The 19449-nt window shown below is 42.4% G+C and overlaps 1 protein-coding gene across 2 annotated transcripts in view; it reads left to right on the top strand.

Moving 5' to 3' along the window:
* The window catches only part of LOC132399539 (SHC-transforming protein 1-like), a 51908-nt gene that overhangs the window by 17269 nt on the left and 15190 nt on the right, over positions 1–19449 (top strand). For both annotated transcript variants that reach the window (XM_059980010.1, XM_059980009.1), the window contains exons 3-7: positions 4342–4405; positions 16026–16145; positions 17092–17145; positions 17606–17657; positions 18144–18270. In XM_059980010.1, the coding sequence (XP_059835993.1) occupies positions 4342–4405; positions 16026–16145; positions 17092–17145; positions 17606–17657; positions 18144–18270 (417 nt within the window). The remainder of the gene's footprint in view (positions 1–4341; positions 4406–16025; positions 16146–17091; positions 17146–17605; positions 17658–18143; positions 18271–19449) is intronic.

Raw genomic sequence — 19449 nt, 5'->3', positions numbered from 1 at the left:
TTACATGTCAATTTTTCCAATGATATTCTTGACATCTTTCCTTTCCAAAGAAATTTCCTTACATATTTATTCAGTTCTTGAAAAAACTTCTGAGGTAATTGTATTGGTAAAGTTTGAAATAAATATTGCAATCTAGGAAATATATTCATTTTTACAGCATTAACTCTACCTATTAATGTTATTGGTAACATCATCCATTTATCAAGATCCTCTTATTTTTTTAAATAATGGCAAATAATTTTGTTTATATAAATTTTTTACGTCATTATCAACTCTAATACCTAAATATTTTATCCCGTTTATTGACCATCGAAATTGAGTTGCTAATCGACATTGATTATAATTTCTTTTGGTAAGGGGTAAAATTTCACTTTTATCCCAATTTACTTTGTACCCTGATACTTTCCCATACTCTTCCAACCTAAAAGATAATCTTTGCAAAGATTGCAATGGGTTTGTTAAATAAATCAAAACATCACCAGCAAATAAATTAATCTTATATTCTTCTTGATTAACTCTAAAGCCCCCAATGCTGGAATCTGTTCTAATTAATTCAGCTAATGGTTCTATTGCCAATACAAATAAAGCAGGTGATAATGGGCAGCCTTGTCTAGTTGACCTGTTAAGCAAAATGGTGTTGAAATCTGACCACTTGTAACTACTTTAGCTTGAGGATTAGTGTTTAAGGTTTTAATCCATTGTATAAAAGATTTTCCTAACTCATATTTTTCCAATAACTTAAATAAAAAATCCCATTCCAATCTATTAAATGCTTTTTCTGCATCCAAAGCAACTGCCACACTCATTTCCTCTCTTTTTTGTGCCAAATGAATTATACTAAGTAACCGGGTTATATTATCCATTGATCGCCTGTTTTTAATAAAACTAGTTTGATCCATATGTATTAATTTTGGTAGATATTTAGATGTTATATTAGATAAAATTTTTGCTATTATTTTATAATCTGTATTCAACAAAGAAATAGGCCTATATGATGTTGGTTTTAAAGGATCTCTATCTTTTTTTGGCAATACAGTTATGATCGCTGTTAAAAAATATTGTGGGAGTTTATGCATTCTTTCCACTTGGTATATTAATTCCATAAAGGGAGGAATTAATAAATCTTTAAATTTTTTTATAAAATTCAGGAGGAAAACCATCTTCTCCTGGGGATTTATTACTCTGAAGTGATCCTAAAGCTTCTTCAACCTCTTTTAATGTAAAGGGCATATCTAATCCTTTCTGTTCTTCCAAATTTAATTTTGGAAGGGTTATTTGTGATAAAAACTTATCTATCTCAGCAATCTTATTTTGTGATTCTGATTGATATAGTTCAGTATAAAATTTTTTAAAAGTTTCATTAATTTCTAAAGGTTTATAAGTAACCTTATTTAACTTGTTCTAATTGCATTTATTGTTTTAGAAGCCTGTTCTGTTTTCAACTGCCAAGCAAGAATATTATGTGATCTTTCACCTAATTTGTAATATTTCTGTTTAGTTCTCATAATTACTTTTTCTGTATGATATGTCTGGAGTGTATTATGTTGTAGTTTTTTATTAACAAATTGACTTCGTTTTTCTTCTGTCATATATCTTTGAGATTCTTTTTCTAACTTTATGATATCTTTTTCCAATTGATCTATTTCTGCCATGTATTCCTTTTTAATTTTAGATGCATAACTTAAAATCTGACCCCTTAAGTATACTTTCATCGCTTCCCATAATACAATTTTATCCTCAACTGAATGTAAATTTGTATCCAAAAAAAAGAATGTTTTTTCATAAAATCACAAAAATCTTGACATTTTAATAAAATTGAATTAAATCTCCATCTATAAATCGATTCCTCCTTAACCATCATTATCATTGTCATTATTAAGGGGGAATGATCTGATAGTATTCTTGCTTTATATTCCACACTTTTCACTCTATCTTGAATATTTTTTGATTAAAAAAAAATCAATCCTTGAGTAAGTTTTATATCTATTTGAATAAAATGAATAATCTCTTTCTCTTGGAGTAATTTTCCTCCATATATCAATCAGGTTTAAATCTTTCATTAATGATAAAGTTAGTTTTATTACTTTTGATTTTGTATTAAAATCTCCACCTATTAATATTTTATCATGTGCATCAGCCAAGTTCCAAAAAATTTCTTGTATGAATTTTGCATCATTTTCATTTGGTGCATAAATGTTCATAAAAGTCCATAATTCTGAAAAAATTTGGCAATGTATAATCACATATCTCCCCCCAGAATCAATTATTACATGTTGTATTTTAATTGGTAAAGATTTATTAACCAAAATTGCAACTCCTCTCAATTTTGAATTAAATGAAGCTGCAATGACATTTCTAACCCAATCCCTCTTTAATTTCTTATGTTCTGTTTCTGTAAAATGTGTTTCTTGTAAAAAAGCTATATCTCTTTTCATTTTCTTAATATATGTTAAAACTCTTTTTCTTTTCTCAGGTCCATAAATTGCATTAAAATTAAAACTTAAAAAATTAAGTAAATTAATCATTCATAATACCATGGGAACTCTTTAAAATTTTCCATGTTGCTATGAGTTTCTCCCCAACCATCCAGGCAAAAAAGAAGAAAAATAGAAGAAAGATAACCAATATATAATAAAAAAAAACAAAGTACCCCCCCAACTAATGTTGCGAATAAAAAGAACACAACATTACCCCCCCCCCCCCATTTTACAGGTCATGGCAATTGCCGTGATTGTACACGTGGAACTCGTAGCCATCGATCAGGAGCTCTTCCAGCTCCCCCGCAAAAAAAAAGAAAATATATTCGTGAAGAAAAAAATAATTAATGTCTCTACTCCCAATTAATACTCCTCAACTATTTTTTTTATATAAGTGTCCATCAAATCCAACCTTGTTTCAGTCTTCATCATTAGTCCATTTCATTTCTATAATTCTTTACTTCTTCGTGGACATCAGGTAATTCTTGTACAAATTCTTCCGCTTTCCAGTAGTCAACGAAAAATCTTCTTTCTTCGTTATCCAGGAAAATTATCAATTTTGCTGGATAGCTCAATAAAAATTTATAGCCCTTTTCCCATAGAGATTTTTTCACTGGATTAAATTCCTTCCGCCTCTTCAGAAGATCGTAACTTATGTCTGGATAAAAAAAAACTCTTTTCCCTCCTATTATCAATGGCCCATTTCTCTTTTTAGCACCTTGAATAGCTGCCTTCAAGATCATTTCTTTATCTTGGTACCTTAAACATTTTATCAAAATTGATCTTGGATTTTGATCTTGTTGAGATCTTGGTCTTAAAGCTCTGTGTGCTCTTTCAATTTCAATTACTTAGCTTCCTTCTTTCACTTCTAACATTTTCAGAATCCATTCTTGAAAGAATTTTATTGGATTTTCTCCCTCTGTACCTTCCATAAGACCAACACTTTTGATATTATTTCGTCTACTAGAGTTTTCAAGCGCATCTATTTTTTCCAATATCTGTTTTCTTTCTATTGTCCAGGCAAGATTATTGTCTTCTATCTTATCTATTCTTTCAGTGTTTTCTTCCATTTTTACTTCCATCTCTTTAACTTTATTATCCATCTTCTTTTGTTTTTCCACCACATTATCAAGTTTATTCTGCATCCTTCTTATAGCTTTTAATTCATTCATAATATATATCAGGATATCTTTTATGTCTCCTTTAATCTCTTCCTTCTTTTCCTCTTCTTCTGCTGAATTTCCCAAAGAGTCTGATTCCACTTCCGATTCACTTCCAACTGTAGTTGGGATTTGTAGCTTTGTTAATACCTGTTCATGCATACTTCCGGTCCTACATCATCAGAAGTGCCATGCACTTCGCCGGGAGTTCGAGGCTTCACCGAGACGGTTAGACATTTTTCTCCGCCGATTTGCGCAGTCTTCGAAGTAGTATCTTTCTTCTGTTTCAGTTTGGGAGCCGTATCAAAAGATAATCCTGAGTTATTTAGAAATAGTTTCTAGTAGATATTTGTTAACTCTTCTTCATTTAAACCCTATTTCATTACTTTTTACGAGGGAACTGGATTCCCAACGTCTCGACCCTATGTCATCACGTGACGCCCCCCCCCCAAGCAGCAATTTTGAGGGATCTCATGCACCTCAAGATCCTTATGTTCCTCCACACTGCTGACAATCCTGCCATTAACCTTGTCCTCTGCCATCAAGCTCAACCTTACAAAACGAATCACTTCACAACTGAGCTCCACCTGCTACTTCTCAGCCCAGCTCTGTCCCATTGTAATCGACGACAAACTTCTGTATCCGCAATACTACCTGCCTTTGCGTCATCTGCAAACTTACACCTTGCCATTTCTTTCCCACAGGGAAGCGATAGGCGTGGTCTGTGAAGCTGTGCCAGGAGCTAAGGGAGCAGTCAGGAGGAGGAAGGTATTTCATTGAACTTCGTACAATTTCAATACAGTTGTGTAGATGTTTATTGTCACACACACAACTCCAAGTATGCACAGGTGAAATAAAGATCTTTCTTTTAATTTTTAATTTTTAAAAATTATTTATTAAGAATAAGAGTTGAACATAGAATAGGCCCTTCTGGGCTTTTGCGCCACGCCACCAGCAATCTCCTGATTTAACCCTAGCCTAGTCACAGGACAATCTACGATGATCAATTAACCTACTAACCAGTATGTCTTTAGACTATGGGAGGAAACAGGAAACCCACACGGTCTTAGGGAGAATGTAGAAACTCCTTACAGACAGCAGCAGGAATTGAACTGCTTGAGCTGTACAGGTCCTGCTGACCACTTCCTCCTAGCAATGAGAAGGCATGTCCTGCGTGGTGGGGGTCTGTAATGGTGGATGCCAACTTTTTGAGGCATCGCCTTTTGAAGGTATATTGGTTGTTAGGGAGGCTGGTACCCATGATGGAGCTGGCTGAGTGGGCAACTTTCTGCAGCTTTTTCCGATCCTGTACAGTGGCCCCTCCATGCCAGACAGTGATGCAGTAGTTCGAATGCTCTCCACAGTACGTCTGTAGAAATTTGCGAGAGTCTTTGATGACATACCAGTCCTCCTCAAATTCCTTATAAAATACATCTGATTTTGTGTTGCTGCATCAATATGTTGGGCCCAGGATAGATCCTTGAGATGTTGAATCTAGATACAGATGATGATCCTCATCAAGTAGCGGTTCCTGAACCTGCCCTTCTTCCAGCAGTAACGTTGGGGTCTTCTTGCTTCCACTTGAGAGGGTAATCTTGTTTTATTCTGTTGAATATTGTGGGTATGCTATGTTGGCATTGGAATGTGACAACACTTGTGGGCTGCCCACCCCCAGCACATCCTTTCCTGGGTATGTTGGTTGTTAATGCAAACGACACATTTCACTGTATGTTCAGATGTACCTGTGATAAATAAATCTGAATCTGTATTTGTCCCTCATCTGACATTGGTAGTCCCTGGTATTTCCTCAGAGCTGAATCCAAACAATCCTCGTGTTACTTCAGGGTTCTGTTCTGGAGAAATGGCAGATGTGGTTTAAGCTTACCAAGTGCAAAGTGTTGCACTTTGGAAGTCAAATGTAAAGAGACAGTACACAGTTAATGGCAGGACCCTTAACATGGTTCATGTTCTTGAGGTTCAAGTCCGTAGCTCCGTGACAGTGGTGGCAGAAGTTCAGACACAGATAAAGACGGTGTATGGTATACTTGTATTCATTAGTTGAGGCACTAAATTCAAGAGTCAGGAAGTTATGTTGCATCCTTATGAAACTCTAGTTAGGCTGCATCTAGAGTATTGCATTCAATTCTGGTAGCCTTGTTATAAGAAGGAAGTGAAGGCCTTGGAGAGAATGTAGAAGAGGTTCACCAGGATGCCACCTAGACAAGAGAGCATGTGCGCTAAGAAAAGGTTGGGCAAACCTAGGTTGTTTTCTCTGGAACGGCAGAGCCTGAGAGAAGAACTGATAGAATATTATGAGAGGCATCAATAGGGTAGAGAAATTGGAAACTCTGGTTATCTTTGGCTTTCAAAACAATTTAATAATTGCCAATGGAATCTAAGTCTCCATCTCGGGGTCAAAATGTCTAAGAGCTCGCCCATTTAAGGGGAAAGGGATAGGTTCAAAGAAGATACGATGGAAAAAATTTTTACACCAAGAACGGTCTGGATTGCCCGTCAAGTGGTATTGGAGGCAGATGTAATGGAGATACATGGAGAGAACACAGCCCAGCACAACACACAAACCAATCTTCCGTCCTTGGACTCACTTTGCACCGCATGCTGTCGGAGCAGTTCTGCCAGGATAATCAAGGACACGACCCACCCAGCCAACACACTTTTTGTCCCTTTTCCCTCCAGGAGAAGGTTCAGGAGCTTGCAGACTCATACGGCCAGATTTGGGAACAGCTTCTTTCCAACTGTGATAAGACTGCTGAACGGATCCTGACCCGGATCTGGGCCGTGCCTTCCAAATATCCGGACCTGTCTCTCGGTTTATTTGCACTACCTTACTTTCTATTTTCTATTTATGATTTATAATTTAAATTTTTATTATATTTATGCTTTATATATATATATTTCTTGATGCTTTAATCAGCAAGATTGGTTAAAAATGAAGCCAATCGTGGTCTTGCGCCCCTTCTCCAGACTTCTTGGCCTCGAGGCCACACATTTCACTGTCTCATGGAACCCCCTCAAACAGCAAAGTGGCAGATCACTCAATTAGCCTGAAAGCACACCACCAACATGTAGATCCAACAGTAACAGAACGACATTTGAATGTAAAAGAAGTGATAGTAGATTAGTGTACTGTCTGGAAGATGTTGCTGTTGGTCACATGTTCACTGGCGCCGCCGCCTTCTGGAGAGTGAGAGGAAGCACAGGAAACGCCACGTACCCAGCCAGTAGTAGATGCTCGCCGTCCCACAGTAGCTGGCAAACCCATGCCCTTCCTTCCTGCCAGTCTGGCTCAGACATTAGATGGGTGTTTGTAATCCAAGGAGGGCCTATGCCAGGGGTGGGCAAACTTTTTGACTTGAGGGCCACAAAGGGTTCTAAAATTTGACAGGGGGGCCAGAGCAGGAGCAGATGGACGGAGTGTTTGGGTAATACACCTCATAAGAGAAAATAAAATATCATGGGATATGTAGAAAACATGTGCTTTAATTTCAATTGAAAATGAACAAATGCATTACAACAAAATATCTGTCTTTGAAGTCCCATGGTATTTAGCTATTTATTGAAATGTCTTTTAAAACACTGAAAATTAAATGAATAAAATACAGCTTTTTTTAATAGTAACAGTTATTATTTTAAAGCACTGAAAATTCTGTTATCCTTCAAGATATTATCATCATCACTCTCCTCCTGACTGTCTTTATTTCAAAAACGGTAGGAGATGCAGGTCTACTTGTCCTGCTCCTTCTTATTCAATTCTCCCCTGTGCCAAAACTCAACAACGACCCGCACAATGACAGAACAGTGAGAGCGCGCCAATATGCGGAGCTTTGTGCTTGCAAATCCCCGCAGGCTATCTCTCTTAGCCGGAACGCTGGCTAATTGTGAGCCGGTTTGGAAGTGCCAGGAAATGGGTCGCCACAAGGTCACAAAGTAAAGCACAAATGTGGAGTAATACGCTGCACCCCAACAAAGGTCAATGTATGTAGAGTGCATCATCTATTGGGAAGACGCCAGAATTGCAGGGAAAAAACGTTAACAAGGTTTATTAATATAATTTCATCAAGTTCTGCGGGCCGGATTAAAAAGCATATGGCCCGCGGGCCGGATTAAAAAGCATATGGCCCGCGGGCCGTAGTTTGCCCATGCCTGGCCTATGCAGTTTTGCAAAGATTCCCTGCAGTCTCCCTCAATGGGAAGTGAAGAGAGGCTGGAGATGTAAGATCCTTACAGAAAATACTGTAAGGGGAAGCAGAGTCAGCATTCTGACCAGTGTTGGAAAGCCAACTCTACATCACCTGCCACAGGACTCTCATTCCTGGAGACGCAAGATAACTGAATCTGCCAGCTCGGGAGGGAGAGGAATGGTCAGAGCCTAGAACAGTACAGGTCCTTCAGCCTTGTGTTATGCTGGCCTTTTAAGCTACCACATGATCTATCTAACCCTTCCCTCCCACATAGCCCTTGGTTTTTTTCTATCATCCATATCTCTTAAATGTCCCTAATGTATCTGACTCTACCACCGTTCCTGGCAATATGTTCCACACACCCACCACTCTCCGTGTGGAATAAAAAGCTTACCCCTGACATAACCCTGATACTTTCCTCCAATTACGTGAAGGATGTCCTGGGGTATTCACCATTTCTAACATAGGGAAAAGGGGCTGGCCATTCACTCTATCAATGCCTCTTACCACGTTAACAACCATTTTCAAGTTGCCTCTCATCCTCCTTTGTCCCAAAGAGAAAACCTCCAACTTGTTCAACCTGTCCTTAAGACATGCTGTCTGATCCAGGCAGCATGCTGGCAAATCTCCTCTGCACCCTCTCTATATATAAAGAGATTTTTTTTAAGTGTGTCACACCAGACAACTATTCTTGTCTGGCACATGGTGTCTGGATTGGTCTCCTTTCGGATTAACCGAGTCACGGTATGAACGTTCCTGACTCGACCCTTGAATTTTTTTTGAGGCTGAGTGGCTAGCTCGATACTCAACCCGGCACAAATGGAAAGAGATGACCAGAACTGAGCACAATATTCCAAGTGCAGTCTAACCATGGTTCCATAGAGCTGCAATGTTAACTCATAGCTCTTGAACTAATGAAAGTCACTCTCAAGACCAAGCGTGTTGAGGGAATATGGCCGGTGTGAGAGGTGATAAGGAGGAATGTGGAGCCAGATGAGGGTGACAAGGTGGGGCAAATAGAGCTGGTGGGGGAGAGTGAGGGGTAGAGTCGGGAGACAGCAGCTGTGGTAGAGACAGACAAGGAAGCAAGGAAGAAGAGAAAAAAGTGAGACAGATGGAGCCAGGTGGGAGGAAGCCAACCTTGAGAGTGGTGTAGTTCCAGAGTCCCTGATTTGATCTTGGCATCTGGTGCGTGTGTGTGTGTGTCTGCACATCTCCACCGTGACTACTTGGAGTGGTCACCCCAGGTGAGTGGTAAAGGAGAGTTAATGAGAGAGGAAATGGCTTTCAGGCAAGAGGAGTGAGTTCTTTCTTGTGAGCTGCATATGCTCCGATCAAGCTAAACTAGCATTCGGGACCTGCATGGGTTGTGGGCCAGCACAGCCCATATGGGTCAAACAGCTTGTTTTATTTAAATAGTAGGTCAATTATGAAGATGTTCTGCCTGTTTATCAGCTGTTCTCTCAGCATCTCCCTGTCTCAGCCTTCACTCTGAATGTATTAACCTGCCTGGGCCAGAGCTGCTGCTAAAAGCGTTTATACATAATTCCAGTTTGTGCTGTCAGTACTTAATTGCATTGATTTTTCTGAATATTTCATCTTGGTGACGTTTAATGGACTCTTGCAGCACTAAAGCCATGACATTTATTGAGCTGGCAGAAGATGGAGCAGTGGTGGGAACTCCATTAGGAGTGGAACGGGATGTGGCAGAGAGCTACCGTAATGCTCAGAGTAGACCAGAAGGGTTTGGAACGTGGGGAGGTTCAAGTGTAGTCTTGCTACCCTACCACCAATTCAATGCACTCCGCTACTGATACCCGTGCTTTCTGGAGGAGCCGAGCAACATAATCAGCACACACGAAATTGTGCCCCCTGATGCCTTCCCTATTAGTGTGAAAGATTTCAACCAGGCCCACTGGAAAAAAGTCACAGAACAGTGACACCTGCGGAATCAGAGGAGCGAACCACTGTTATACCACCATGAAGAACGCTTACCGTGCCATCCCATGCCCATACTTCGGAAAGTACAGTCATCTGCCTGTATTTCTACTCCTAGCATATAGGCAGAGACTAAAGACTGCAGCATCAGTGACAAGGACCAAAAGGGTATGGTCAAGGGAGGCAGAGGAGCACTTTGAGCACTGCTTTGAGTCATTGGACCGGACAATATTCAGGGATTCATCTTTGAGTCCAGATGAATATGCCACAGTTGTCACTGACTTGATCAAGATCTGTGTGGAAGAGAATGCACCTTCAGGAACATACCGGACATACCCAAACCAAAAGCCATGATGAGCCAGGAGATTTTGTAGCCTACTGTGGGCTGGATCTGTGGCATTCAAGACCGGTGATCCAGAAATAGACAAGAAGTCCACGTATAACCTACAAAGACTGTATTAAGGGTGAAGAAACAATTCCAATTAAGGTTGGAGACGGAATCGAATGTATGTCAGCTCTGGGAGGGTTTGCAGGCCAAGACTTCCCACATCATGAATGGCAGTGATGCTTCACTCCTAGATGAGCTCAACATCTTTTATGTACGCTTCTACCCTGGGATCAACCTATTGATACAGTTACAAAGAAGGTATGACATTGACTATACAGGTAGTCCCCGGGTTACGTACGAGTTCCGTTCCTGAGTCCATCTTTAAGTCAGATTTGTACAGAAGTCCGAACAAGTACATCCAGTATTATTTAGCGTCAGTTAGTCAAACATTTCTCTTAGTATATAGTATATATTTTACATTTTGGAGTTTTACATATTACATTTTACATATTGTTTAATGCTGAGAAGTGTGAGGTTCTACATTTTGGCAGGAATAATCCAAATAGAACATACAGAGTAAATGGTAGGGCATTGAGGAATGCAGAGGAACAGAGAGATCTAGGAATAACTGTGCATAGTTCCCTGAAAGTGGAGTCTCATGTAGATAGGGTGGTGAAGAGGGCTTTTGGAACGCTGGCCTTTATAAATCAAAGCATTGAGTACAGAAGTTGGGATGTAATGCTAAAGTTGTACAAGGCATTGGTAAGGCCAAATTTGGAATATTGTGTGCAGTTCTGGTCACCGAATTATAGGAAAGATATCAATAAATTAGAGAGAGTGCAGAGACGATTTACTAGGATGTTACCTGGGTTTCAGCAATTAAGTTACAGAGAAAGGTTGAACAAGTTAGGTCTCTATTCATTGAAGCGTAGAAGGTTGAGGGGGGATTTGATCGAGGTGTTTAAAATTTTGAGAGGGATAGATAGAGTTGACGTGAACAGGCTGTTTCCATTGAGAGTAGGGGAGATTCAAACTAGAGGACATGATTTGAGAGTTAGGGGGCAGAAGTTTAAGGGAAACACGAGGGGGTATTTCTTTACTCAAAGAGTGATAGCTGTGTGGAATGAGCTTCCTGTAGAAGTAGTAGAGGCCAGTTCAGTTGTGTCATTTAAGGTAAAATTGGATAGGTATATGGACAGGAAAGGAGTGGAGGGTTATGGGCTGAGTGCGGGTAGGTGGGACTAGGTGAGATTAAGGGTTCGGCACGGACTAGGAGGGCCAAGATGGCCTGTTTCCGTGCTGTGATTGTTATATGGTTATATGGTTATATTTCTGTGCATATAAAACACTTAAGAAACGTTTGTGTTCCAATAATTAAACCACTGCGTTGCTTAGTAATAATTGTAGCTTTCCTCGGGGCAGGGCCTTTCACATGCTCCATTATTCTCACTTTATCTGCTATCCTTTAAAGTTGTTCCGATCGTTGACCAACTGTAGCCTTACGCTTTTCCAATGACTGATGGCGTTTCACCTCTTTCCAAATGCTTTATTTTCAATCACGATTGCTTCCCGTCAATGGAACAGAAACACTGCAGGTGGCGGCTCCCGACCTCTGCCGGCTCCTGAGGTCCGCTGGGTCCTAAGGACCTCCGCACTGTGACAGGCTAAATGGGACAAGTGGCGGCTGTCCTGGGTTTGGGCATTTGATCATCCACAACATTCCGCGTGGGAATTTAAACTGGAAGTGGCAGTGTTTTTTTTTACAAGGTTGAGTTGCGAGCTTGACATCAACCCAACACGGATGGTACGGGAGTCACTGGATTGACATCAACCCAGCACACAGGAGAGGTCTGTCACTGGATTGAACTCGGGAAACTCCGTTCTCCAGCCTGGCACTGATCTCACTGCGCCACCAGCCGACTGGAACGGTGGGGGGGGGGGGTGAGGGGGGCAGGGTCAGGGTGAATCTTACTAAGATAAGCCAAATACAAAGTTAAAAACTCAACACAGTGTCAACAGCAACAACTTAAAATGGCGGACGGCGTCGCGATCCGACTTAAAATAGCAGATGGCATTCTCCTTCCTTGGTTCGCAAGAACAAGTTGTCCATAAGTCAGATGTTCATAACTCGGGGACTACCTGTATTGAAATAGAGGTTTGAACGGAATTGGTGTGTCACCAAAGACACTCGCAAATTTCCACAGATATACTGTGGAGAGCATTCTAACTAGTTGCACCACTGTCTGGTATGGAGGGGCTACTGCGCAGGATCAGAAAAAGCCACAGAAAGTTGTAAACTCAGCTGACTCCATCACGGGCACTAGCCCAGAACACCTTCAAAAGGCGATGCCTCGAAAAGGCAGCATCCATCATTATGGATCCCTATCACTCAGGCATGCTGTCTTCTCATTGTTACCACCAAAGATGAGGTACAAGAGCTAAAGACAGATGCATTCAACATTTCAGGAACAGCTTCTTAACCGCTGCCATCAGATAGCCTGGGTGGAGTTGGGGATAAACTCCCACTACCTATTAAATGCTTCCAATGGCATGCATCTCAAAAAGCCGATGACAACCAAGTCCAGCTTCTGGCCTTTACGTGTGGCTTAGTGACTAAGCCTAGCAGAACTGCTTCTACTGACAGGAGAAGGAGCAAAGGCAAGTTACTGGCGCCTTAAAACAGTCACTTGGAGCAGATGGGGCTTATCAGCCATGTTTGGCGACTCATCTCGGGAAAACTTTGATGTCAAGCCTTCACTGCCTTACATCTATAGCCATTCATGGGGAAGCCTTCAGGAGTAAATCCCGAGGGAAAATCCAGAGCTGGAATCCCTAAAGCAGTCCTGCATTGAGTCCAATGTTGACTGGTAACTCCTGCAACTGTATCTATTTCTACCCTTCCTTTGGATTCATCAGCGGCATGGAGAGTGGGAGCCTGCTATGTGAGCAACTGTATTGTCCTGCCCTGACTTGTACATCACGTAGACGGCAAGACCCATGGTCAATCCTGACCAATGTAAGGCCTTGATATAGACTTATTATTGTAAATTATAGCTTTTATTGTTTTGCGGCAGCAGTAAATTGCAATACATAACAACAAATTTCACAACATTTTGCAACGATATTAAACCTAATTCTGGTTTTGATTCAGCTGCCTCAAACTCTGGAATTCACTCCGAGTCTGTGCACTCCTCTGCTGTCCTTGAGCTCTCCCTCTGCCAAAAACTGTGGATCCCCTCAACATTTTAGGAACAGCTTTTACCCCTTTTCCATCAGATTTATGAATGAACCCACAAACACTACCTCATATTTTTGCTCTCTTTTTGCATTACTTATTTAATTACTATAAAAATATACTATAGATTACAATGAAATGTACTGTATATACACATATTATTGTCCTTTGTAATATATTGTGTATTTCACTGTACTGCCACAAAATAACACATTTGTTGACTTACATCAGTGATAACAGAAAGGTAGGCAATTTTGAGAGGCATTTTTGTCTCTAGTTTGCTCTGAAATTTAACATCATGGTTAACCATCCAAACCCAATGATTTCTTTCTCAGTGCTTCAAAACAATACCCAACAGCTATCTGATTCCTCAAATTTCATGTAGCCAGCTCCCTCTCTGTCCGTTTCTTCCCCATTCTGATGTACTCAGGTCATTCCACACAAACTCTACTTTCCAACCCACCCCCCTGCCCCCATCAGCTCCCAGAAACTCTGTTTCTTTTCTCTCCCTTATTTACTCCATCTACCCATTCACCCACACACTCCTCCCACCGGATCTTCTCCTCTCTACTGCTTCCACGCCTCCCTACTTCCCTTACCTAATTCCACATCAACCAATCAACCTTCTTTAACAGATTCAATTATTTGCAGATCTTGGTTGTCTTCACTTATCATCCACTTATCAAAACTTCCACCCCCCCCCTCCACCACACACACACACACACACACACACACACACACACACACACACACACACACACACACACACACACACACACACACACACACACACACACACACACTCACCTCCATCTGCCCCTCATCCCAACATACCTGAATACACCTAACACCTATGACCCCCTGTCTCCCCTCTTCATGGTGAACATCTCTACTCTCTGGTCTCAACGTGAAACGGAACAGATGACCTTTTCTGCTGACCTGATAGATTGTGAGAGGATGTGGCACCAAACCACATTAATAGCCAATTCCTGAATCGTAAGTTTCATGCAAGTATAATCACTGATGTCAAACTTAAAATTTATTGTTACTTGCACAATTCCACGTGTGCACAGGTGCAATTAGAAACTTATTGCAGCTGCATCACAGGCAAACAGCATCAGATAAGCACCTTTCTCAAGAAAACATTAATTATACATAAATTATACACAACTTTCACAAACAGTACAATTACAACAAAAAATAGGCACACGGTAGCATAACAGCTGTTACATCTCCAGACGTTGGAGTTAGCGCCCTCTGTACGTCCTTCCCAAGGAGAGCATGGGTTTTCCCCGTGTCCTCCAGTTTCCTTTCTTGGTCCAAAAATATACCAGGCAGGTTAATTGGTCATTGTAAATTGTTTTGTAATTAGGTTAGGGTTATATTGAGGTTGTCGAGAACTGCCGGTTAGTGTGGCTTGAAGGGCCGATTCCACGCTGCATTGCTAAAAAAAATAAACATTTTTAGAAATTCATTTTAATGCAAAGTTGCCATTGTGTTTCTGTACCAAGATAGTGATTTAGGTTGTGATGGTTGGTTCAGGAAGCAAATGGTTGAAGGGAAGTAGCTGTTCCTGAATCTGGTGGGGTGGGACTTAAGGTTTCTGTACTTCCTGTCTGATGGTAACTACGAGACGATGGCATGGCTCAGTCTTTGATAATGGGTGTTGTCTTCTTGCGGGTTGTCTGCTGATGGTGGGAAGGGATGTTCCAATGAAGTACTGGACAGAGTCCACTCTTCTCTACAGTTATTTGCATCCCTGCGAATTCAGATTGCCATTCTAGACCATGATGCAACCAATCAGGATTCTTTCAACAGTACCTCTCACTACTGCTTGTGATTTATCCCACATCAATGGTGTCATCAGAAGATTTGAAGATGGCATTGGAGCTGTGCTTAGCTGCACAGATCTTCCTTCTGCGATTGTTTTTTTTTCTGTTTCCAACATATACTAGGGAGTAGAGTATCCTTCCAAAGCCTGACAAAGAACTCAGAGGGGGTGAGTGTGAATATGTGCTGATTTTAGACCAAGAATTTGATTGTGGACTTCAGGAAAGGGGAATCAAAGGAACTGACATCAGTCTTCATTGAGGGGTCAGCAGTGGAAAGGGTGAGCAGCTTCTAGCTCCGGGGCATCAACATCTCAGAAGGTCTATCCTGGGCCCAACACATTGATACCATCATGAAAAGGTTGTGGAGATTTGGAATGCCCCAAAGGGACAGCATTCTAACTGGTTGTATTAGTTTCTGGTGTGGAGGCTCCAAAGCACAGGATTGCAAGAGACTGCAGAGGGTTGTAGATTTAGCAAATTCCATCACAGGATCAACCTTTGCCACAGATTGACGACATCTTCCAGAGTGGTGCCTCAAAGAGGTGGCATCCATCAAGAAGGACCTAACCATCCAGGACATTCCCTCTTCTCGTTACTGCCATCGGGGAGAAGACCCACACTTGATGTTTTAGGAACAGCTTCTCCTACTCTACCATCAGCTTTCTGAATGGGCCATGAACACTACCCCGCTATTCTGATTTAGCAGTATTTATTTATTTTATTGTAACTTGTAGTCATTTGTTATGCATGCACAGTACCGTTGCTACAAAACAACGAGTGTAGCAACTAATTTCAGTGACAATGAGCAGGCTTGCCACATTTACACTGACCACCTGTCCCTTGCATCTGACAGCCCTGCAGCCGGTCCCTGTCCGCCATCCTGGGGAAGAGCAACCTGCAGTTCGCTGGGCTGCCCATCACCCTGACCATCTCCACCAGCAGCCTCAACCTCATGGCGCCTGACTGCAAGCAGGTACAGGGCCCGTCCCCAGCTGTGACGTGCGTAGGGGTGTGCTGTCGGTGATGGGTGTGTGCATGGAGGGGAGACATGGATGTATGGTGATGCAAGAAAATTCACAGAGGGAGGGCAGGCAGATGGAGGGAGGGAAGGGATATGGAGGGATGGGGTAGGGAGGGAGGCAAGGGGTATGGAGGGAAAGAAGTGAGGAGGGGTTGGGGTAGGGCCACTTTTTATGCTATGTGTGTCTTTGTGACTCTCGTCCTATCTGTCCCTCTGTTATTTATCCTCCTTTGTCTCTAACCACCTACCCCAAACCCCCTCTCCACCCCCACCAACTCACCCCTTTTCTCCCATCCATCTACCCACCCCCTTTCCTCCCCTACCTTCCAACCCCCTCCCTACCCCCTACCCCACCTCCTCCCTCCTCCCTCCCTTTCCCCATCCACACTGCCCCCCCCCCCCACCTTCCTCTACCAGAATAATACTTCATTTCCTCTCCCACCCACACACCACTCCCCTCGCCCGGTCTCACCTCTCACCTGCCTAGCATGTATTCCTTCCTCATCCTCACGTTCTGACCACTGCCCCTTTCCTTTCCACTTCTGATGTGGGGTCTCAGCTTGAAACCTCGACTGTTCATTTGCTCCGTAAGTGCTACCTGAATTGCTGAGTTCCTCCAGCATTTCATGTGTGTTGGGTGAGTTACCGATCCTTGCTCTGTTACGCGACCAAACCCCACTATTAGTGACTGGGCAGGCATCGTTACCTCAGCGGGGATGCAGTCTAAATGAAGAGTGTCAGCCCAAATGGCTGTCTTTTCAATTCCCTCCATAGATGCTGCCTGACCTGCTGAGTTTTGTGTGTGTTGCCTCAAGCAGCATCTGCTTTTGATGTAATTTTAAACCGGTTGTATCGTTTCTTTGTCACCAACACTGACAAAAATGTCTTTGTCTTGCAGATAATTGCTAACCACCACATGCAGTCCATATCCTTTGCCTCAGGAGGGGACCCAGTAAGTATGTACGCTGTCTGTTGTGCTTATCCTTTCCCAGCATGTCCGTGACCCCAGAGCTTGTGGTTGGCACGTGGTACTCACTTTCTTTGGAAGTGGTTGTGGGGACCTAATGGCTGGCGTGGGTGGAAGCAGGGAAACTAGAGTGGAACTATTCACCTGACAGGGCCAGGAGTCCATTCAGCCCTTCATGTACGCTGCTCCATTCAGTTCAATTGCTCCGAGGCCCTTCAGGCCACCGAGTGCATGCCAACCCCCAGCCGCATGTGATTGGAAACTGAGCACCCAGGGACACCCTTGCAATCGCCTGGAGAAACATGCACAGTGCAGGAAGTCGTGATCGAATCGAGGTTTCTGGAGGCGTTCCCTTACTGTATCTCTGTGACTGGAGTCAATGTAAGGATTCCTTGGCTGCACATGGGCAGTGTTGTAACCCTGGTCTCCTTGTTCCCCTTTGCAGGATACTGTTGAGTATGTCGCTTATGTTGCCAAAGATCCTGTGAATCAAAGAGGTACGTCCCCCATATACTCTTCCTTATTGGATCCTGATACTTTGGTGATCCGAGGTTGTTTGGAACTCGAGGATGAGGCATAAAACTTATTACTTACGGTTATTTTATTAAGTGTTGCAATACAGGAGATTAGACAAGAAAGAGGAGTTGAGAGAATAAAGGAAAAAAGTTGGGGTCACTTCATATTCAGAGTTAACAAAAATTCCAGCGATAACAATTAACCTATGAATAACTAAATTCAATTAGCTTGACACCTACTGCTGAAAACTAGGAGGTTTCTAGAAAAGTACAGAAGCAGCTGTAGTGTAATTACTGGAAAATTCACAGAACAATTACACATATAGATATAAAAATACAAGCAAGCACAGGAAGGTTAAGCTATAGGAAAAGTACAAGGTAACAGTTCTACAACCCGTTCCAACACCCTTCAGCACCCGTACTCCTTTATCCAGTGACTGCTCTGTTAACCCTCCATCTCCCTTGCAGCCTGCCACATCCTCGAGTGCTCAGATGGTCTGGCACAGGACGTAATCAGCACCATTGGACAGGCCTTCGAGCTGCGCTTCAAACAGTACCTGAAGAACCCGCCCAAACTCGTGACCCCGCATGACAGGTAACGTCAGGGCGCATCAGGTTGGGGTGTCTTTGCATGAGTTGTGTTCCATGTCAGATCATGGCACTGAGTCTCAAAGTCATACAGCAAAGAAGCAGGCCATTCAGCCCACGCTGACCAAGGTGCCCCATCAAGATTTGGCCCTTGTCCCTACAAACCTTTCTTATCTATGAACCTGCCCAACACAAACTAAGCCAGAAGAATTCAGCGTGTCAGGCAGAACCTGCGGAGGGAAATAGCCAGTCAATGTTGCGAGTCAACACCCTTCATTGGGACTGGAAACGAGGGGAGACAACCATTATAAAAAGGTGGAGAGAGTCGTGGTGAGGGGTTTCAACCTGAAATGTTGACTGTCCATTTTTTTCCACAGATGCTGCCTGACCCACTGAGTTCCTCCTGCCTTTTGTGTGTTGCTTTTGATTTCCAGTATTTCTTGTGTCTCTGTGTACCTGTCCAACTGTCTGTTAGAAGTAGGTATTATATGTGCCATAATCATTTCCTCTAGTCATTCATTTCATAAACTGATCGCCTCCGGGTGAAGAGGTTACCCCTCTGGTTCCTATTTAATCTCTGCCCTCTCAACTTAAACCTGTGCCATCTAGTTTAAAGCTCCCCAACCCTGGGGAGAAAAGGCTGTGTGCATTCATTCTATCTATCTATGCCACTATTGATTTTATATACCTATAAGGTCACTCCTCAGTCTTCTACACACTCAGGGATGAAGTCCTAACCTGCCCAACCTCTCCCTCTAACTCAGGCAAAGAGAAGTCCAGCAAAATCGTTGCAATTCTGTTCTGCACTCTTTCCAGTTTAAGTGAAATCCCAGCAAGGTAGCTGGTACTTTCAAGTACAATTATGTAAATTTGGAATAAAACAGTAAAGTTCAGCATGCCATGGGGAAAGAAATCCTCCGTTCTCAGCTATTCTGACCATAATTGTGACTTCTGGTCTATCACAGTGGTTGACTCCTAATTTCCTCTGCAGTTCAGACTCCGCTGGGATGGGCAATAAATTCTGGCATTACTCACATCAGTAACAAACTCCCTGCACCTGATCCATGTAGTCTTCCTCACTCCCAGTGCACCTAAACTCTGAGCGCACACACTCTGTGGGCTGAAGAGCTTCAAAGACCTGATGGCGCAGTGGATAGAGACACTACCTTGTGACTCCAGAGACATG

The sequence above is a fragment of the Hypanus sabinus genome, chromosome 9, assembly GCF_030144855.1.
Source record: "Hypanus sabinus isolate sHypSab1 chromosome 9, sHypSab1.hap1, whole genome shotgun sequence".
In the NCBI taxonomy this organism is placed as follows: Eukaryota; Metazoa; Chordata; class Chondrichthyes; order Myliobatiformes; family Dasyatidae; genus Hypanus; species Hypanus sabinus.
The sequence above is the reverse complement of the archived record's forward strand: the minus strand, read 5'-3'. Positions and strand labels throughout refer to the sequence as shown.